Below are 20,652 nucleotides of genomic sequence, written 5' to 3'. Positions count from 1 at the left end.
GAGCAGCGCCCCCTCCCGGCCTCGCGGGAGCAGCGTCCCGGACCCCACACCGGAGTTCAGCTCCGCGGATCCGAGGCTCCTTTCCCGCGGTGCACGCTCACTCTTTGCACCGCAACTGTTCTTCCTAGAGATAGGAAAGCCGAGGGCCATCTCTGCTCCCGCATGGCCCGCAGCGTGCGCTGGGGCCTGGCTTGGTCACGGAGTAAGCCTTGACCCAAATTATGGTCAGATCCAAGTAAGATACGAACCAACTCAGACTCGTGTGAAACGCTTTTTCTGACTCAGCTGGAGTCAAGGTTGTGATTTTACCATAAGGATGTCCGTAGGGGCCGAGGAGGGAGTTCAGTAAAATGCTGCGAGCTCCAGGATTAGACCAGTTCTCAGAATCCACTGTTGGTTTTTAGGGGCCTGGGACTTCTCAGGTGGGTAGGATTTGCCCAGAGCATAGGCGTTGGGGGGGAGGCGCTTGACCTCAAGGCGTGGTCATGAACACTCTTGTGTGCCTGTGGAAAGGGCCAGACAGAACTATGGTTCGCATTATCACCAGCACACCACACCCACACCTCCAATCCCAGCGCATGGGGAGCAGAGGCTGTCAGATCCTCTGTGAGTTCAAGGCCAGCCTGATCTACAGACCAAGTTCCAAACAACAAGAAGTGCTACACAGAGAAATCAAGTCTCCAAACAACAACAACAAAACAAAAACAAAAACAAAACAAAAAAAAAAAAAAAACGTGACGTCTTCAAAAGGTCTGGGGGGGGGGGTTGGGGATTTAGCTCAGTGGTAGAGCGCTTGCCTAGCAAGCGCAAGGCCCTGGGTTCGGTCCCCAGCTCCGGAAAAAAAAAAAAAAAAAGGTCTGAGGGGGGATCCTGGCTCTAAACCTTTCTGGCATCCTAAGAATACCAGTAGTTTGAAACCTACCTCTGGAACCAGTCTATAATAGGTTACAATCCTAGTACCAGAAAGGCTATAGTAAGAGATGGATGAAGAGTTTGCAGCCTGCTGGGGCTACATTTTTTTCGAGAAAGGGACTCACTATGTAGTTTTTGCTGGCTTCAAACTCAGCTATCCATTCACCTCCCTCTGCCTCTCAAGTGCTGGGATTAAGTGTGTGCTCCAACACCCAGGTAGGGGCTACTTTCATTAGTAAAATTTTAGGATTTATTTTTTAAAGGTTTTTATTTATTTTACATATGTGAGTACACTGTAGAGTGAGTAGAGTACACTGTAGCTGTCTTCAGACACACCAGAAGAAGGTTTCGGATCCCATTACAGATGGTTGTGAGCCACCATGTGGTTGCTGGGAATTGAACTCAGGACCTCTGCAAGAGCAGTCGGAGCTCTTAACCACTGAGCTATCTCTCCAGTCCCTAGGATTTCTTTATGTGCCTGTAGGAATGTTTTGTCTGAGACAGAGAGAGAGAGAGAGAGAGAGAGAGAGAGAGAGAGAGAGAGAGAGAGAGAGAGAGAGAGAGAGCGCTTTCGCGCACCATGTGAATGCCTGGTATCTTTGGAGATCAGAAGACATCAGGTCCATATAGGTACTAGGAATCAAATCCACTGCAGGCGCAGTGTTTTACATCTCTGATGGATCTCTAAAGCCTCGACTTCATTACTTTGGGACAGAATCACCTGCAACACAGATTGGCTTCAGGAATTGAGGCTCTCCATGAACTCTATTGAGCTCTCTCGATCTTTCTGTGCTACATTATACATGTGAGTCAAGGACTAATATACCGTTCTGGGATTAAATGTGTCACCATTCATGGCTTCACCTTCCACTCAGAAGGAAAAGAACCTCTGGCGACAAGAAAAGGTACCACAGCTTATAAAATCCATGAATCACACTAGTAAACCTCTCCCTTTGGGTTGCCAGTGTTACAGTTCACAGGTTAAAGATATTTCAAGAGGGCCCAGTGGTGTACGGCTGTAATTCCACCATTCAAATGCATCTTTCCTCCCATTTCTGAGACATGAGTTCTCTGTGTAGCCCTGGCTATCCTGGAATGGCTCTGTAGACCAGGTTGGCCTAGAACTCATCTACCTCTGCTTCCCAAGTGCTGGGATTAAAGATGGGCACCACCTCCACCGCCGTCCAACCTTCTCAGATGGGCCTTGAGTGAGCCTCTGTCTCCCACAAACCTCTCACTTAACAGGAGGTACTACTGCTCTCCTAGAAGCTAAACCGTCTGAGAGCTCTCCTTTGGACAGCGGCTGTGTGTAAAGGGATTTTGCTGCCAGTACTTTAGCCCCTGGAATCAGATAGGGACCCCACCCGCAACCTCCATGCAGTGAAAGTGCACTGGCTGATGCTAACGGTAGTTCAAGATTAATCAGAGATGCATAGAACAGGAAAAAAGGGAAGCCAGGAACGGAAGGCACATGCCTACAACTCCAGCATCTGAGAGGCAGAACTCAAGGGATAGCCTAGTATAGAGTCCCAGGCAGCCAAGGATACACAAACCAAGTTCCCGCACACGTGATTGATCACAGCCCCCAACTCTTAACTCCCAAGGCAATGACTAGATCTCCAAGACCTCTAAAAGATTCTGTATGTGCTTGCTCTGCCTTCTGGTGCTGGGGGTCAAATGCTGGGGTTCTACATTGTAGACAAACCCTGCCCCACAGATGAAAACCCCGTCTTTTATAGAATGCTACTTCAGAACCACCGGTCACACCTAAGATACTTTAAGACTGGACAACCTGAGGGTGCCTCAGGCTCCACACAGGGTACATCTTCCTGTACCCCACTGGTGTAGCTATTCTAGGCCTCTGGGAAATCAGTAGATATGGCTAGGGCTGGGAAACATCCTGTAATTGCTCTAATCATACAACTACAACCCATTAAACCTGATGGGGAGGACAGTGCCTTTAATCCCAGCACTCAGAAAAAGCATCTGCATCCAGAGGCTCAATGTTTGGATCCACCTCCACTAGGTGGTTCCCAAATAACCCGACTCCAACCCCAGGGCACCCACTTGCATGGCATCCACTCAGAAACACACATCATACCCAAAGTAAACTGACACACACAGTGCAACTTTTCCTTTCCAAGATTTATTTGTCTTGTCTGAGTACATTGTCTTCAGACACACCAGAAGAGGGCATCAGATCCCATTACAGATGGGCGTGAGCTACCATGTGGTTGCTGGGAATTGAACTCAGGACAGAAAAGTCAGTGACTTTAATCACTGAGCCATCTCTCCAGCGTTGTTATGTGTTTTTGTCCCATCAGTGCTTCCATGTCCGTGCCATATGTATATGCAGAGGCCAGAAATGTGACGATGCTTCAGAACTGGAGTCACTGAGGGTTGTTGGCCATTATGTGGGTGCCGAGAAATAAACCCAGGTCTTCTGTGAGTCAAATGTTAACCTCTAACATCCCCCAAGACTTAAACCCTTCATATCCAGACTATACTTTTTGTAGCTTTGGCAGTCCTGGAACTCTGTAGACCAGATTGGTCTCAAACGCAGATCAGCCTGCCTCCCACCGAAAAAGACCCCAAAGGGATGTCCTTGAACTCAGCAGAGCCTCCGCATCTCTCTGCCCCCAGCATGCCTGACCAAGGTTATGCTCTATAGAGATGCTGTTGCAGGTCTGAGATGGGAAGCGGCTCAGGCAATTGCAGGTTCAATAGCGATCTTCTCACTACGCTTGCCCACTTGTCTCTAGAACGCTGATTAAAGGCATGTTTAAAACAACGAAACCGTAACTTCTCAAACCCAGTCTAACGGCCCAGCAGCTAAGCAGTATGGCCTGTTAATGCTAGTCCTGAGGTCTCATAAACCCTTTTAAAGCAGCCCACGTTTGGCTTGCTCACGTCTCCCAGTCTTCAATTCTTTTCGTGAAACAGTGACAATATTTGGCCCACGGAATCCCAACCAACTCCCTTTTCTGGCCTCCCAGAAAATTCTTTGTGCAGATATGGAAGCAAGCAAAATATTCATACAAATAATTACACAAAAGTTCTCACATAGCCCTTCACCTTCTTCCTGAATCCTAGCTCTCTGTAGGTCTTTCCCCTCAAAAAGCCTTCCCAATGTTGAGTCCTATAACCCCAGATACTTGGGAGACTCAAGTGTGGTAAGTGAAAACTCAAGGATTGTCTGAATTATAGGTATGGAGCACAAGGGCATAAAATGCCTCAAATAAAGGAGATACCAAAGAATGATAGGAATCTTATATCGCTGAAAACCCCACACATGTAAAAATAGAAGGAACTAACTGGTATACCAGCAAAAACTTAAGGGGGTCAGAGGTTAGGGACATAGCTTAAGTGATGCAATGCTATTCTCTCACACACACTCAACTACTCAACTCTCCTGGGGTCAGTATTCACTTAGTGCAAGGTCAGCGCCACCCCCACATCACATTCAAACAAACGTTTATGAATCTGACGTGCATCACTCAACCTTCTGCATGCCATTTGGGCCATAATTACCGCCAAACCAGCAGCACTGGCACCCCACTTCAAAACAAGGAGAATGACCCCAGTCCAAAAAAAAATCTTTATGTTCCTTTATTGGAGCAAGATTCCTGACGTATACAGTGATGTATTTACTAAACAGAGTCCTGTGCAGAAATTACACACTATCCATCTAGACAGATTTTGGTTACACTTTGCCTATTGATGGAGTAGTTCCATTTATAAAGTTTTATACATCAGAAAGCTTTGAATTTGACCAGGCTGTCCATTAATCATCTCTGAAAAAGTGGCATTTCATTTTAGCTCTATTTTACAGCATTAAAAAGCTTATGCATCAGGTCGCTTCCCGAAACATTGTTCTCTGCACAATGGCGCTGGGCAGACAGCTCTTCATCCACCCAGGTCAGAGTCACGTCTGAGAGTTTCTGCTACATACCCGTGACAGCCCACCTCACCGACTGCTCACCCTGACAGACAGCCCACCTTCTCGGTCAGTTCACACTGCCAGTTCACACCAGCAGTTGTCCTTTGTAGATGGCATTAGAGTATCAGGTCAGTGACAGTGGGAGCAGGTGCTGCCATGAGATCCAGGTAACTAAAGGCCCTTATTTTTTTTTTTTTAAAAAAATGCCAAATGTGAGATAAAAACCAAGGGTACGAGTCCACAGCAGCAAGCTGTGCCCACTCAGTTACGGAGACGTTAAGACATGATTCAAATCCCTTTAACTCAATCTGCACAGCCCTGAGGTCATCCTGCAAAGTGCGTATAAAAAATACGAAGTTAGGGAGACAAAGTTTGACATGGTGTCATTATGCAGGTCAAACTTGGAAGGTCTGTGGAGCATCTCTTCTGACAGAAAAGCATCAGGTCCTTTGTGTACACATTGATTTTATTGTAACAAAGCAACTTGTACACGGCAACATTTAAAATGAGCATCTTTTTCCTTCCAGTGAAAACCGAAAAAGAGTAAAAAAAGAGAAAAAAAAAAAAGAGAAAAAAAAGGAAAGAAAAAAACTAAAGATGAAAGTTACAACAGAGAATGCCAACTCCAAATAAACCCCTACAGCGTCTGCTGGTTCTCCCGTGAGTGGCGGGCTCAAGTCTTCATCAGGAGAGTTTTATTTTATTTAAGTGTCACCTTAAACGGCAAGGATGTCTGTTAAACGTCACAATGAAACATGCCAAAGGAGAAGCCATGTTGTCAGATGCCCACATACCCCCCCGACACCTCGATCCCACCCTTGCTCACTGTCTATCCCCCCCCTTTTTCTTTTTTTTTCCTTTTTATTAAACAAGAGAAAGTAGACAGATCCATGTTGGTAAATGCTAACTGTCTGTATTCACATAGAGACACAGTGTAATCTCTGAGCCCAATATACAGAGAAAAGAAAAAGCTAGAATTCTATGCACTACTACACAGGGGCCTAGCACCCTCCAGCCTCCAGCAGAGCCAAGGGAACTGGAGGGCTTTTCTTTCTTCCCACAGAGCATGGTGGTGGTGTTGAATCCACAGTTTGAGACAAGGATAAAAATGAATTTAGAACAGAAACGTGAAGATTCTTTTCCTGTTGTATTTTGCTCAAGATATTTTCCCCCCAAATTAGTTGAGAACCATGATGTTGAGACCTCAAAAACAGGGCGGCTGAGCACAGAGGGACAGGGAGGAAAGGACTGCAACTCGCTCCCAGGGACTGGGGAAATTTAAAAAATAAAAAGAAAATGAAAAAGAAGGTTGGATCCATCGGTCTTCTGTGCTAGTCATCCTCGCCTTCATCCTCCTGGAAGAACAAAGGCGCAGTCAGCACCAGGGCAAATTCTGAGCCCTTCCACTACACTAGGCTTCTGAATGGAGATCGGACTGACCTTCCCCAACACCCTGCTTTCCTAGCCTAAGGAATCTCCATCGATAGGGGAGAGCATGCTCCCAGACAAGAGCACCTCAGGGTTCTCAGAACCCACAGCAGCTCAATCACACCCTTAACGTCAACACCACGGGATCCTATGTCTTCTGACCTTGGAAGGTTGTCCCACATGTGGGGCAGAGACATAGGCTAACATATATAATTAAACATATAAAATTAAAAAACAAGGGAAGATGCAGAGATGTTAGCACTCCATTCTCCCAACATCTCAGCCAGTTGTTTCATACATATTCTAAAAATCACTAGGGCTTGGTAGAGTTTACTTACCTCTCCTTCCTCCCCTTCATCCTCATCATCGTCTTCTTCACCTTCGTCCTCGTCTCCTTCTTCATCAATGTCTTCCAACCCTTCCTCCTCTTCATCGTCGTCATCGTCATCCTCTGCCTCTCCTTCTTCATCATCCATATCGGGAACCTGAAAATGCCAGGCGGTGTTGTTTTTTCTGAACTCACTGTGGATACATCACCTCCTTCAAGCCACTCAACATTAACTCACCAAATAGTACTGCAAAGGATTTGGCCAAATATCATCTTTGATGACCTCTCCTAACTCGTCAGCACCTGCGTCTGAATGGTCAGTAAACCAGGTAAAGAAGCTCTCTGGCTCTTCGTGCTGCCTCTTCCTGCTGGCCTTATTCTGCGTTTGACTTGAGCGTTTTGTCAAATCCTAAATGAAAACATGAACACTCTATTTGCTCCCCATCATACCTCAACCCCACATAAAGTACAACGGAGACCAGTAAAGAAGATCACACTACTAAGAACAATGATAAAATGTGCACTAGGTAAAGTCTTGTAAACTGCTTTCCCAGGACACATCTACTAACTGACTTCATAAAATGACTTCCTACCTAAATCAAGAAACCAAACCCATGTCTCCAAAAAATGGAGACTGAAAAACCTGAGTGGGCGACACTGACTGCACATGAAAGCAAACTTATCACTGCACTCCTGGGCACCCTGGAATCTAAGGCACTGCACACCCGTCAGGAGGTCCAGGTAAGTCATGATATACAAAGTACCTTTCCAGATTTCCATTTGATTTCGGTGGACTTTGAAGATGGGTCACCGCTCTCATTCAGATGAAATTCTTTGGAGAGAACTTTATTTTCAAAGTAAGGATTTTCATCAAAATACTGTAAAAGATCAAAAGATGAGAAATCAATACACAGCTTCCACACCAAGGCACATGCTCATTGTTAGTGGCAAGCAGGATGTTAGGTACTTACAAAATCTATTCTGTAACCTGATTTAATGTCTTCAAATTCTGTCACTTCAACTCTGGTCAAATAGTGCAGGGCCTCCTCGTCTTCCTCCCCAAGCAGTGCAGACACTAGAGAAGCAACTCAGTTCAGTTCAAGTTTGAATGATCTTTTTAATGTTTTAAAACTCAGTGAAAAACTTTCAACTTTGCTATTTCCACTAAACCCATCAACCGCAAGACTGTTCTTGTCCAACTGTAGCTCTGTGATGTTAACTGCCCCCCAGAGCTCCCCCAAACTCCAGGACCCACGCCCTGGCAAACCTCAACAGCACTGGCCCCCCACATACCTTGTGGATGGTTGACAAATGTTGTTACCCAAAAATTTGGGATTTTGGCGATCAATTCTGACCTCTTCTGAAAAAATGGTTGGCGGAGTTTGTTATATTTTTGTTCTACTTTCAAAATTTCCTCACTGGCTTGTTCATTAAGCCTGAAACAAACAAAGATGAGAATCAAAACCTACCATGGTAAAAACCGTAAGGCCCAATACCCAACCAATACAGGCTGTCACACTGTTTTCTTACTCCCCTTACCAAGCACCTGCTGCCCTGTGGCCCAGTCCTCTCTGGAAACTAAAAACACTGAGCCAACCAACGCAGCTCATCTCCAGTATCTGCAACATTGCATTTCAGTATACTGTACTTCCCAGGCTATGACTGTGTCCCCAGTAGCAGAAAGTGTAAGGGAAGGGTAACTAAGAAACAAGCAACACTGTTCCTATACTACTCTTCAAAAGCCAGGCAGCAGCCTGACAATTCTGTAACTTCTTAAAGTATACCCAGCTTACTTAACCCAGGAATTATAGCCAGACTGAGAAACTGGAATTAATGAGTGTGTTCACCAAAACCTTCCTGTAGCTAACTGGTGGCCAATCAGTTTCGTGAGAACTTCCATAACATGAATTCAATGTATTTTACCTGTCTATTTCATTTTGTACTTCATCAATATGTTCAATTGCTTCTTGCTGTTCTTTTTCTGCAAAACAAAAGGGAACATAAGACTCAATACTAATTACAACCTACACTTCCTGATACTAGGATGGGAACTGCAACAGTAAAGCTGTAGAAATGTGCTTACTACAAAGCATGCTCCCCACGTGCTCAAGCCCGCAGTTGACAAATTACCTTCTCATTACCCTACCATTCACAAATTAAGGAATCTACTCCACTACCTCGGGAAAATGCTTCTTCACTGGATCACTTTTTAAAGTTTTACAAAGGTTCAATCATTGGCCTTCATTATGAGAGGTGGACAAGAGGCTTAGCCTCATTCAAAAATTCTTCATGTTTATTACTACTAATTACATACATTTCTAAGAGAATGGTGACAGCTGCTAACAGTGTGGAAACTAATCCATGGTCAAATTAGGATACTACCAACTGGTACAACCGCTTTAAAAAAATATAATAATAAAAGCCCCAGTGCTTCAACTTATTATGATTATCAACATACACCGAAAAAGACCAGTTTAGTCACCAAACTACCACAGTCGTCTTTACAGACTTAGAATGAAAACCTGATTCCAACCTGACCTTACTCTTCCAACCCATTCTTGATGATTGGTCATCGTACACGGCCGTGCAGGATTTCTGAACACTTTCTGAGAAAACCCCACTCAAAAACTAGAAGGCATAAAGAGAGGAGGTGTGCTCTTATTTCGTGCCCTTTTGTCCGAGGAGGGTTGTGAAGGCTTTTACAAAGCCAAGTGGGCGTGAAGGGGCCCGATCGCGCGGCTCATTTCCGGTAACTAGCCCCGGGTCTGGAGCTGTCCTGGGCTCGAAACGACCCTCCAGGCGAGGGCTAGGCATCCTAAAGGCCCTTGAAGCCCCTGTATTGCACGGTCTCCAGGCCAGATTCCTCACATCCCCGGCGCGCCCGAGTGTGGCTGCCCCACGTGGGGTGTGCAACCCGCGCAGCCTAGAGCATCCTCCCGCCGGTTCCGCGCCCCTACCCCGCCCCAGACCCTGGTTCCCGGTCCCGCCGTGGTGCCGGCTCCGGGCGGGAAGCAGGGCAACGCGAGAGGCCGAGCCGCAAGGCTGCGTCCGGCCGCACCATGTGGCGGCGGCGGCGGCTGATGGGAGCGAGGCATCATGGCGGAGCACAATAAAGAGAGGCTTCTCGGGAGGGAGGGAGGGGGAGGAGAGCGCGGGCGGGGGGAAGGGGGGGTCTCCGCCCGCCGCGCAGGCCGCAGCGCCCCCGCTTCGGCCGTACCGCTCGCCGCCACGGCGCCACCCCGGCCCCCCGGTCCCGGGCCGCACACAAAAAGGCGCCAGCTCCGCGGCCTCTGCGCGCCCCCCGCAGCCCCGCGGCCCGGGCCGAAAGATGGCGGCGCGGCCGGGCCCCCGCCGCGCCCGGTCCTCACCTGAGGTCTCGTCGGCCCCGTCGTGATTGGAGTTGAGCTCCTTTTTACTGGCTTTGGCCGTCGGCGCAGACATGGTGCCCTCCGTGGTTGGGGCGGGGAGCGGGGAGGGGGAGCGAAGGGACGGCCAAGGGGGCGGCCAGCGGCTTCCCCTCACGCCACACGCGCGGCGCCCGCTTGCTCCGGCCGCCTCCTCCCGGCGCTCACTTGCTTGCCCTCCCCCTGGCTGCCTGGCACTGCCCGCGGGGCCTGACGCCGAGGCAGGCCCGGGCGCGTTGTGGCGAGCCCCCGGCCGGGGCTCTCACTGAAGGCGGGGAGGCGGCGGCGGCTCGGCTGGGCTCCTCGACTCGCGCCCTGCGCTCCGGCTCGCTTCTCGATTGCCCTGAGCCGCCTCCTCCTCCTCCACCTCCTCCTCCACCACCTCCTCCTCTTCGCGGCGAGGGGCAGTCCGCAGAGCGCAGGCGCGCCAGGCCTGCGCAAGTCCCACCCCCGGCCGGAGAAGCTCGCGCCGTGCAGCGATTGGCCGGGGCCGCGGGCCAGGGGGCGGGGCCGCGGCGGGTGGCGGCGGCGGTGGTGGGGACACTGGGGCCTGGACGAGAGGCGGGAGGAAGCGGCTCAGCGACGCATGGTCCGGCCACCGCGCGGTGCTCCCCTCCCCCGCTCTCCCCTTCTCCAGCCGACCCGGGACATTCGCGCGTCGCGCGGTGACTTGAGAGGCGGGGCCTCCTTTCCCCAATACCCGCGCATCACGTGGTGGCTGAGCGGCTTCCCTTTGCGGGGCGGCCGGGGGCTCCGGAGAGGGGGAGCGCGCAGCCCCTCTAAAGTACAGGCCTTAGGAGTACCCTGGCTACACTCAGGGCCCGAGTTCTGCACCCCGGGCACCTTCGTCTTTTTCTAGATGGAGAAGCTGTGGACCCACTCAAAACTCTAGGCTGATATCCAAAGCCACACGCACGCAGTTCATGTATCCAGTCTACTCGCAGGGCCCTGTTGTATGCGTGGGCCAAATCAAGCCTCTGCCCTCGGTTCTGAATTTTTAAAAAATCTGTCATAGATTCACACTCAAACAGAACCACACTAAATGTTTAAGTCCTCTGAATGTAGAAAGGACCTTTCTGCCACAGGTCCTTCGGCTTAACTTTGTACCAGGTATCCGGATCTCAGCGGTGAAGGAAGCACATTTTTGGTGGTGACAAATGGGTAAATGTTTAAGGTTTCTTAAACATCAAAGGCTAAGGGGGGGTTGGGGATTTAGCTCAGTGGTAGAGCACTTGCCTAGCAAGTGCAAGGCCCTGGGTTCGGTCCCCAGCTCCAGAAAAAAAAAAAAAATCAAAGGCTAAAACAGCAAAAACCAACTTTAGATTTTAAAAGCCCGTAAGCACTATGTCGGAGGGAGCTTTTCAGATTAAACACTTTTTCAGGACATGAAAAGATAGCAGTTCCCTGTCCACCAGGATCCTAGCACGTGGTCCTGAAAATGCCAGAAAGCTCTCTACCTGGGATCTCCACGGCTTGCTTGCTTGGACCATGCATATTCCAGCATTCAGCTCTTATACAGAAAGCAATACGGCTTTAAGCCAAGACATTCATGGTGGGCAGACAGTAAATGTAAATGTAAAATACTACACATACATGCAGTTCATGATAAAAGAATACAAATGTGTTAGTGCAAGTTTCAATCTGAACTCCAGGAAATTCAGCTAGACCTTCCTGGTACTCAACCCGTGAATTAATTGCATTCATCTGTTGCAATCAGTAAGCTGAAACCTGGCGACGGCCTCTAAGGACCTCTTACCCGCACAGCTCCCAAGCACAGGGACCTCCAACACATGCAACTGTGGACAGGACAGGCTCCTTAAAGAGGGAAGGGTCTGACAAAAAGCAGAGCAATGACTTGGTGATTCTAACATTTGCTAAACCTCAGGTGTTACTTTCACCATGAATGTTTCCTGATAGTCCTTTGAGGTCCTGGCACAGTTGCTAAGAAATTCCAAAACCAAAACAAGGCAAGTAAGGACATAGACTGAAGCAAAGGCCAGCCTGGGCTACACAGTGCAACAGTGTCTCAAAACCGTAGCAATAGAAGCCCTCCCACACCAAATCACCAGGGTAGGCTTCTGCTGCCTTTGGCTGTATTTTCATAAGATACAAAGTAACTTTTACAGATAATTGGTCTTAGGCTAAACTGGAAACAGAAGGTAGTAGGCCTTGGATCCTAAGTGGCAAGTCTTCGATCATTCAGCCACGCCCCCTGCCTCAAACTCTTAAGACAAGATACAAAGTGTACTTTACAGATAAACTGAACCGGAGGTAATGGGAATGGACCCCCAGGTCTAGTCCTGCTTAACTGCTTGCTATCTGCCAGGCAGCCAGTCTCGCGGCCGCACCCGCCACTGAACTTTACAAGAGAAGGAACCAACATAAACCATTTTTTTGGAGGGGGGCTGGAACTAGATAAGGATGGTCTTGAACATGCGCTCTTACCTCCTAAAACCCCTTAATATCTTAAATATGGCTTAGAGACATCAAGACTTGGCACACATCCATGGGAAAAAAACCAAAATAACCGACCAAGAAGGTTTGCTTCTTTCCCTTTGCATTACACACATACAACATTTTTAAAGTTATTTTTTTACACATAAGAATGTTTCTTTCGGTCCCCAGCTCCGAAAAAAAGAACCAAAAAAAAAAAATGTTTCTGTAAATGTTTATAAGTGTGCCAAGTGCAAGGAAGGCCAGAAGAGGATCCTCCTGGATCTGAAGCTACAGGTGGTTGTGAGCCACCATGGTGGTGCTGGAAACTAAATCCAGGTCCATGGCAAGGCCAATGTGCTCTTAAGCACTTAACCACCTCTCCAACCTCTTTCCTTTTTGTACCTACAAGACAGACCTAGACACACTGACTTCTTGGGCCACTCCCAGGTAGAAAGAAGCTTGCTCTGAAAACTGAAGATTTTTCAACCACACCGTCTGATCCAAGGGTTGGTGCTAGTGACCACGGCAAGCATCGAACCAAGAGCCTGCTCCACAGAAGACCCACGGGGCATTCCACTGATTGGGTTATGAACTTCGCAAGATGAATGCAAGAAGCATACTAGAAAAGGGAAAAACGAAGCAGAAAGGCAAGAGGTACTGTAAACGTGGAAGAAGCTGGGGCATGGGCGCATCCAGGAAGCCACTGCATTCTCCATACCAGTGTCAGAGGCTGGCTACAGTGCCTGGCAGGTCAACCTGTGACCACTGAGCACGTTTAGGAGGACCTTGGTGGTACCCTCCCATCCCTTATGGCTTACCTATTTCTGCCAGCAAACTAAACGAACACCAGAAAGGTTCGCTCACATTTTGCTTCTAACAAAAGGGAAAGGATTTACCACAGCATTTTGCTTACCCCTAAGTCTCAGCAAGCTGTAAGAAAAAACTAGGGTGTTTGCTGAGTGTACTCACTGCATGTTCCGGGCTCCATACCCAGAGCCTCGAGCATGGTGGTGCTAGCCAGTAATCCCAGCTCGGGATCAGAAAGTACAAGGTCTCATCCTCACTGGCAAATTTGAGGCCATCGTGAACTATCCTACCGTTAAAAAAGAAAACTCTGGGTGTGGCGGTGCCTTTAATCCCAGCAAGTTGAAAGCTGAGTACCAGGACAGCCAGGGTTACATATCGAGACCCTCCCTGTCTTTATCATTTGGGGACATAGGGCAGGTCTTTGCCTGCCATTTAAAAGCTAAGAGCAGGGGTTGGGGATTTAGCTCAGTGGTAGAGCGCTTGCCTAGGAAGCGCAAGGCCCTGGGTTCGGTCCCCAGCTCCGAAAAAAAGAACCAAAAAAAAAAAAAAAAAAAAAAAAAAGCTAAGAGCAAACAAGTCCACAGAAGTGCAGAGATGCCATCTCCACTCGATGCCTAGTGTTCCTTCCACCCGTGCCTTTAGACGTCTGTCAAATCCTTACTTCTCCTGTTTCCCTGCCCCGTACCAGACCCAAGCAAGCCACGCGGGAAACACCACACCACGACTCGAAGCTGTGCGTAAGAAACGCAGACCTCTCGGTCAACAGAGGAAAGCGAAAAGTGCACGCTGGCACGAAAACCACTATCTGAACGTAAAACGAGAAAAGTGCTAGGATGGGGCGATTCTGGGTGCGGCCAGCAGCGCTTCAGATAAGGAGCGCTTAGGCTCAGAGCGAGAAACTGGAAAGCGACTCCCCCCCACTCCGCCTCAAACACGAGTTTCTAGCACAGGGCAAGTCGGTGTCCAGGCTCGGAGGTGAGAAAAGCAACTCCAGGCCTTTAGGCCACGCCACCCCATGGGGAACCCGGAGAGGTGGGTGGGAGCCAGTGGGCAGGGTCTCGGGTACCGGAAGTCTTAGTTTGTACCTGGAGGGCAACGGAGAGGCTAGGTTTTAAGTCTAGGAGACAACCACGTGACTAGCTCTTTGCTCGGGCAGGATGGGAGAAGGAAGCAGGGAGCTACACGAGGTGGCAGTAATTCAGGCCAGAGTTGTGGGCCGGCGGCTTCAGCAACAGGGAGACGATCAGAGCGGGCTTGAAATCTCCAGGACTTGGGGTTGGAGGGGTGGGGAGGCCTCGAGCTGCTGCATTTACAGGGACAGAAGCCCCATTTGAGAGTTTGGGGGCTGGGAAAGACAAGCTGGGTCCCACGTGGTGTCCCGGGCCGGAGGAAGTCCCCTGTGCACGGGTCTCCCAGTTCCGCGCTTTTTTGCTCCTATCTCCCACATCAACTTCATTCCCCGCCGCCCCGGCAAGAAAGCTTTCACGAGTGTTTGTGAGGGTCTCATCTCCAGAGGGATTTGGGGAGGGGGGGGCAGAAAAAGACAACCACAGACTCGATCACCAAGGAAACGCAATGGAGGAACTTACCTCCCTTCGGCAGGCCGGGAGAGGCCGACTTGTCCTCCAGCTTCGGGGCAGCAACGGGTCTGGGTTTCTTGGGCTGAGGCAGGATCGCAGATTGCCGCTTCGGGGCCATGGCGCGAGGGAGGTGGCCAGGAGACGGAGGCCAGAGCACTGATGTTCACAGTAGGAGGAAACTCGCAGGAACTGAGGCGGCCTCAGGTGCCGGAGATTTAAGTCGGCCTCGCAGCCGCCCTACCCGCGGGGGATATTTACATGACAGTGGGACACACACCCCCACGCCCCTTCTCCCAGCCTCCTCGCCCTCCCTCCAATCAGCAGAAAGTTCTTTGAGTTGCTCACGGCGGGGGCTTCCCGGCGTTGGAGGAGGGGGCGGCTCCCGCGGGTGCGGCGCGGGGCTGCCTTTGAACCCCGGGTTGCGCTGGAAAGCCTGTGGCTGGTGGCCTGCCCTCCCCCAGAACTCCTGCGTTACACTGCCGGGCCCTCATCAGGAGTTCGTCCTCTTTCTCTTCTCCCTCCACCCCCAGTGTGCTGTCCCGAAGACTTAATACGTGCTGTTGCCTCACCTCAGCCTGGAACATTCTTTTCACTCTTCCCAACCCCCAACTCAACTCGTGAGTTTGGCTAGACTCCTTCCCAGCCTGCAGATCGCCACTTGGAGCGACAGATAAATGTTGGTAGAACAGGGATTCCCAGGCGAAAATTACAAAAGTCGCGGTGGGGGAGGGGAGGGAAGACTTGGCTCACTCATTCCATCTATTCAAAAGGGCTTGTGTCAGAGAAGTTAAATGCGCTGGCTCAGCCTGTACCTTGTTTTGTTTTGTTTTGTTTTGTTTGTTTTTTAAGCCAGGGTTTCTCTGTGTAGCCCTGGCTGTCCTGGAACTTACTTTATATATAGACCAAGCTGGTCTTGAACCCTAGAATTCCGCCTGCCTCTGTCTCCCAGAGTTGGAGAGGGAGGATTAAAGGCGCACACCACCACCACCTTTTAGCCTGAAAGCTTAGCCTTCTGAAGTCGAGGTCGGAGGATCGCAGGTATCAGACCAAGCTGGACTACATTGCAAACTCTGTCCCAAGAAAAACTAAGAGAAAAAAATGAAATAAAATAAAAAATGTGTATGTGTTGCTGGGGTTGGGACCAAGGCCTCCAGCACGCTAACACTTTCAAGCTACACCTTGCTCCTGCGTACCTGTGTGTCACCTACCCCGGTAATAAAGAGACAAATATGGAGGGCTGGAGAGAAGAAGGCTTAGTGGTTAAGAGTACTGACTCGGGGTTGGGGATTTAGCTCAGTGGTAGAGCGCTTACCTAGGAAGCGCAAGGCCCTGGGTTCGGTCCCCAGCTCCGAAAAAAAGAACCAAAAAAAAAAAAAAAAAAAAAAGAGTACTGACTCTTCTTCCAGCTACAGTGTAGTTACATATAATAAATAAATAAATAAATAAATAAATAAATAAATAAAACAAATATGGAGAGTGTAGTTCAACAGTAGAGCATATGTCCACAAATTAAAAAGCACCTCAAGGGGCTGGAGAGATGGCTCAGCGGTTAAGAGCACCAGACCGCTCTTCCAGAGGTCATGAGTTCAATTCCCAGCAACCACATGGTGGCTCACAACCATCTGTAAAGAGATCTGATGCCCTCTTCTGGTGTATCTGAAGACAGCTACAGTGTACTTATATATAATAAATAAATAAATCTTTAAAAAAAAAAAAGCACCTCAAAAAAATAAGAAAAGAAGAGGAGGAGAAGCAGCTGGGCAGATGAGATGGCCCAGCAGGTAAAGCTCCTACTGTCATGTCTGAGAACCTAAGTTCGAACCCCGTTTCTGCAAGTAATCCTTTGACTCTTGTACTGCCACACATAAACACGGGGGTACACACACTTTACATTCACAGAAACTTTTTTTTTTTCGGAGCTGGGGACCGAACCCAGGGCCTTGCGCTTCCTAGGCAAGCACTCTACCACTGAGCTAAATCCCCAACCCCTCACAGAAACATTTTTAAAAGAGGTGCTTTCTAGCCAGGTGGTGGTGGCAAACGCCTTTAATCCTGGAACTCTGGAGGCAGAAGCAGGCAGATCTCTGAGTTCACAGCCTGGTCTACAGAGTGAGTTCCAGAACAGCCAAAACTACATAGAGAAACCCTGTCTTGAAAAAACAAGAATAAATAAATAGGATTTATTTTTTCTTCTATGACACAGTTTTACTGTATAATCGTGCCTGCCTGGAGCTCACGGTGTAGAACAAGCCAGCCTTGACTTCATGATATCTGCCTGCCTCTGGAGTGCTGAGATTAAAAGCCTGTGCCAGCAAGCCCTGGCCCAAAACACATTTTTAAAATGTAGTTGAAGCCAGGCATGATGGCACAGGCCTTTCACATGAAGGTAGAGGCAGGTGGATCTCTGAGCTCCAGGCCAAAGAAACAACCTGAGACCAGGGCTGAAAACAAGAAGAGGAGGAGGGGCTTAGCGTGGCTCAGAGATTAAAGGACACTTGTTGCTATTTCCAGGATGGCAGGTTCCATTCCCAGCACCCACTTGAGGGCTCACAACTGTCTTTAACTTTACTTGCAGGGGTTCTGACAGGTTTTTTTGGCCTCCCAGGGCAACGGATGTATAAAAACATAGACATTCATACAGACAAAACAACCATGCATGGGAAATAAAAAATAAATACTTTTTTAAAAAAAAAAGCAATGTGTAGCCAAGGCCAAGCACTTGGGAATATGACAGGAAGAACGGGGGTTCAAAATCATCCTTGAAAAAGAAATATATAGGGCTGGAGAGATGGCTCAGTGGTTAAGAGCACCCGACTGCTCTTCCAGAGGTCCTGAGTTCAATTCCCAGCAACCACATGGTGGCTTACAACCATCTGTAAAGAGATCTGATGCCCTCTTCTGGTGTATCTGAAGATAGCTACAGTGTACTTATATATAATAAATGAATAAATCATATAATAAATGGATAAATCTTTAAAAAAAGAAAAAGAAATATATATTTTTTTCACAAAAATATATTTTTTTCACAAATTTGAAGCCATCAGCCTGAACTACACACTAAGTTAATTAATTAATTAGTTAATTAATTAATGAAACAAGCAATAAACCTTAGTAACAATCCTGAAAGTTTTTCAACTGAAGGGAAGGAAGAAATTCTCAGCCCATGGGAGGTTGGTACAACCACTGTGGAAAACCGTGCTAGGTCCAGAGAGCCTAGAGATGAGCACAGTCTGCAGTTACCTAGCAACTACTCTTGGCTGTGTCTCCAACGGTCATAGAGGCTTGAGAAAGCTTGACCCTCTGGGACTCCTCGTAATCCACTGGAGCCGTAAGAAACCAAAGTTTTTGCAAGAAGATAGAAGGGCTAATGTTGAATGAACTACAAGAGACACAAATGTTGAATGAAATACAAGAGATAAAATAGGAAATGGTGGGATCTCCTCTGCATAAGACAGAGAACGGGGCCAGGCCTGATGGGTCACATTGTTGATCAGCGGGCCCAGGAGGAGCCAACCTGGGATACAGAAAAGGGGAGGAGATGGCAGGATAAACACACCTACCCGATTGCTTGGGTTTGATCTCTAAGACATAGAGAGTGGAAGGAGATAACTGCAACCATATGACTCATGTGTCCATTCATATAGACAGGATGACTAGATAAATGTAAAGTAAACAGAATAAATGTAATTTACAAAGCGTCGGGCTGGAGAGATGGCCCAGGGCTCAAGAGCACTGACTGATCTTCCAGGGTTCTCAGGTTCAGTTCCTAGCACTCCCAAGGTTCTTCTCCATCATGTGACATCTGTACACCCCCATCCAGGGGTTGCTCATCTACTGGCCTCCAGGAGCACCGGGCACACGACTGGGAAACAAACATGCATGTGGTCAAAACATTCATACACATACATGTGGTTAAAAATTCATACACATACAGGATAAAAATCACTGAGAATTTTTTTTTTCGGAGCTGAGGACCGAACCCAGGGCCTTGCACTTGCTAGGCAAGCGCTCTACCACTGAGCTAAATCCCCAATCCCGAGATTATTTTAAAATATTTATCTTATGTGTACGCCTGTGCACACCCATATGTGTACTGTGCGCATGTGCACCACATATCTTCCGAAGCCCTCAGAGGCCAGAGGGGGCATTAGATCTCCTACAGCCAACGTTGTAGTCACCTCTCAAATACTAGGAACCAAGCCTTGCTTTCCTCAAGAGCAGTAAGCTTTAAAGACTGAGCCATCTCGGGGCTGGAGAGATGGCTCAGAGGTTAAGAGCACTGTCTGCTCTTCCAGAGGTCCTGAGTTCAATTCCCAGCAACCACATGGTGGCTCACAACCATCTATAATCAGGTCTGGTGCCCTCTTCTGGCCTGCAGGTGTACATGCAGGCAGAAAGCTGTATGATGTATACATAATAAATAAATAAATGTTTAAAAAAAAAAAAAAAAAAGACTGAGCCATCTCTCCAGTCACATACTTAAAATATACAGCATCCTTCAGCTTGAAAGCGTGTCTCAGACGGTAGGGTACTAACCTAACCAAGCACAAAGCCCAGGTTCCATTATCAGCACCACAGAAATTTTGCCTAGGCTTACACACCTGTAATCCCAAACCTAGGGAGGTAGAGGCAAAAAGCTCAGAATTTCAAGGTCATCCTTGACTCCAGAGGGAGTTCAAAGCCAGCCTGGGACACAGGAGAACCTGTTTTTTTTTTTTTTTTTTTTGTTCTTTTTTTCAGAGCTGGGGACCGAACCCAGGGCCTTGCACTTCCTAGGCAAGCGCTCTACCACTGAGCTAAATCCCCAATCCCTTTGTTTTGTTTTTTAAAGATTTACTTATTTTATTTATGTGAGCACACTGTCCCTATCTTCTAACACACCAGAAGAGGGCATCAGATCCCATTACAGATGGTTGTGAGCCACCATGTGGTTGCTGGGAATTGAACTCAGGACCTCTGGAAGAGCAGCCGGTACTTTTTTTTTTTTTTTTTCTTTTTTTTTTCGGAGCTGGGGACCGAACTCAGGGCCTTGCGCTTGCTAGGCAAGCGCTCTACCACTGAGCTAAATCCCCAACCCCGCAGCCGGTACTCTTAACCACTGAGCCATCTCTCCAGCCCCCAGACCCTATCTCAATAAATATAAAAAGATCTGGGTAGTGGTGGTGCACGCCTTTAATCCCAGCACTTGGGGGTAGAGGCAGATGGATCTCTGAGTTAGAGGCCAGCATGGTCTGCAGAGTGACTTCCAAGACAGCCAGGGATACATAAAGAAATACTGTCTGGAATAAAAAAAAAGTTTTAACAATTAACAAAAACAGCGACCTGCTAGTTGGTTCTATAGATTTAAAAAAAAAAAAAGCTGCATAATGACCTGAATTGCGTCCCTGAACTTCGGTAAAAATGGAAAGTAAGATCTGACTCCGAAGGCTGATGGGATGGCCCAGCAGTTAAGAAGAATGACCGGGGGGGGGGGGGGGGGGGGGGGGGGGGTGGGGGGGGGGGGGGGGGGGGCGGTGGTTGGGGATTTAGCTCAGTGGTAGAGCGCTTGCCTAGCAAGCACAAGGCCCTGGGTTCGGTCCCCAGCTCCAAAAAAAGGAAAAAAGAAAAAGGAAAAAAAAAAAAGAAGAAGAAGAAGAAGAATGACGGGGCTGGAGAGATGGCTCAGTGGTTAAGAGCACTGACTGCTCTTCCTGAGGTCCTGAGTTCAATTCCCAGCAATCACATGGTGGCTCACAACTATCTGTAATGGGATCCAATGCCCTCTTCTGGTGTGTCTGAAAACAGCTACAGTGTACTTATATAAATAAAATAAATAAA

The 20,652-nt window shown here is 48.3% G+C and overlaps 1 protein-coding gene across 3 annotated transcripts; it reads right to left on the bottom strand.

The window, feature by feature from the left end:
* Window positions 1-4,496: 4,496 nt before the first annotated feature.
* Window positions 4,497-15,368, bottom strand: Set (Set nuclear proto-oncogene). Of its 3 annotated transcripts, XM_087647092.1 has the most exons (9): window positions 15,181-15,368; window positions 14,845-15,072; window positions 8,532-8,589; window positions 7,902-8,044; window positions 7,580-7,683; window positions 7,373-7,486; window positions 6,847-7,017; window positions 6,619-6,765; window positions 4,506-6,207 (listed from the first exon to the last, which is right to left on the bottom strand). In XM_087647092.1, exons 2-9 carry the CDS (start codon window positions 14,951-14,953, stop codon window positions 6,184-6,186), a joined length of 870 nt encoding a protein of 289 aa, XP_087503218.1. In that variant the 5' UTR covers window positions 14,954-15,072; window positions 15,181-15,368; the 3' UTR covers window positions 4,506-6,183.
* Window positions 15,369-20,652: the final 5,284 nt, after the last annotated feature.

Source organism: Rattus norvegicus, chromosome 3 (genome assembly GCF_021556685.1).
Source record: "Rattus norvegicus strain SHRSP/BbbUtx chromosome 3, alternate assembly SHRSP_T2T, whole genome shotgun sequence".
Classification (NCBI taxonomy): domain Eukaryota; kingdom Metazoa; phylum Chordata; class Mammalia; order Rodentia; family Muridae; genus Rattus; species Rattus norvegicus.
Note: the sequence above shows the minus strand (reverse complement) of the source record. Positions and strands in the feature narration are given on the sequence as shown.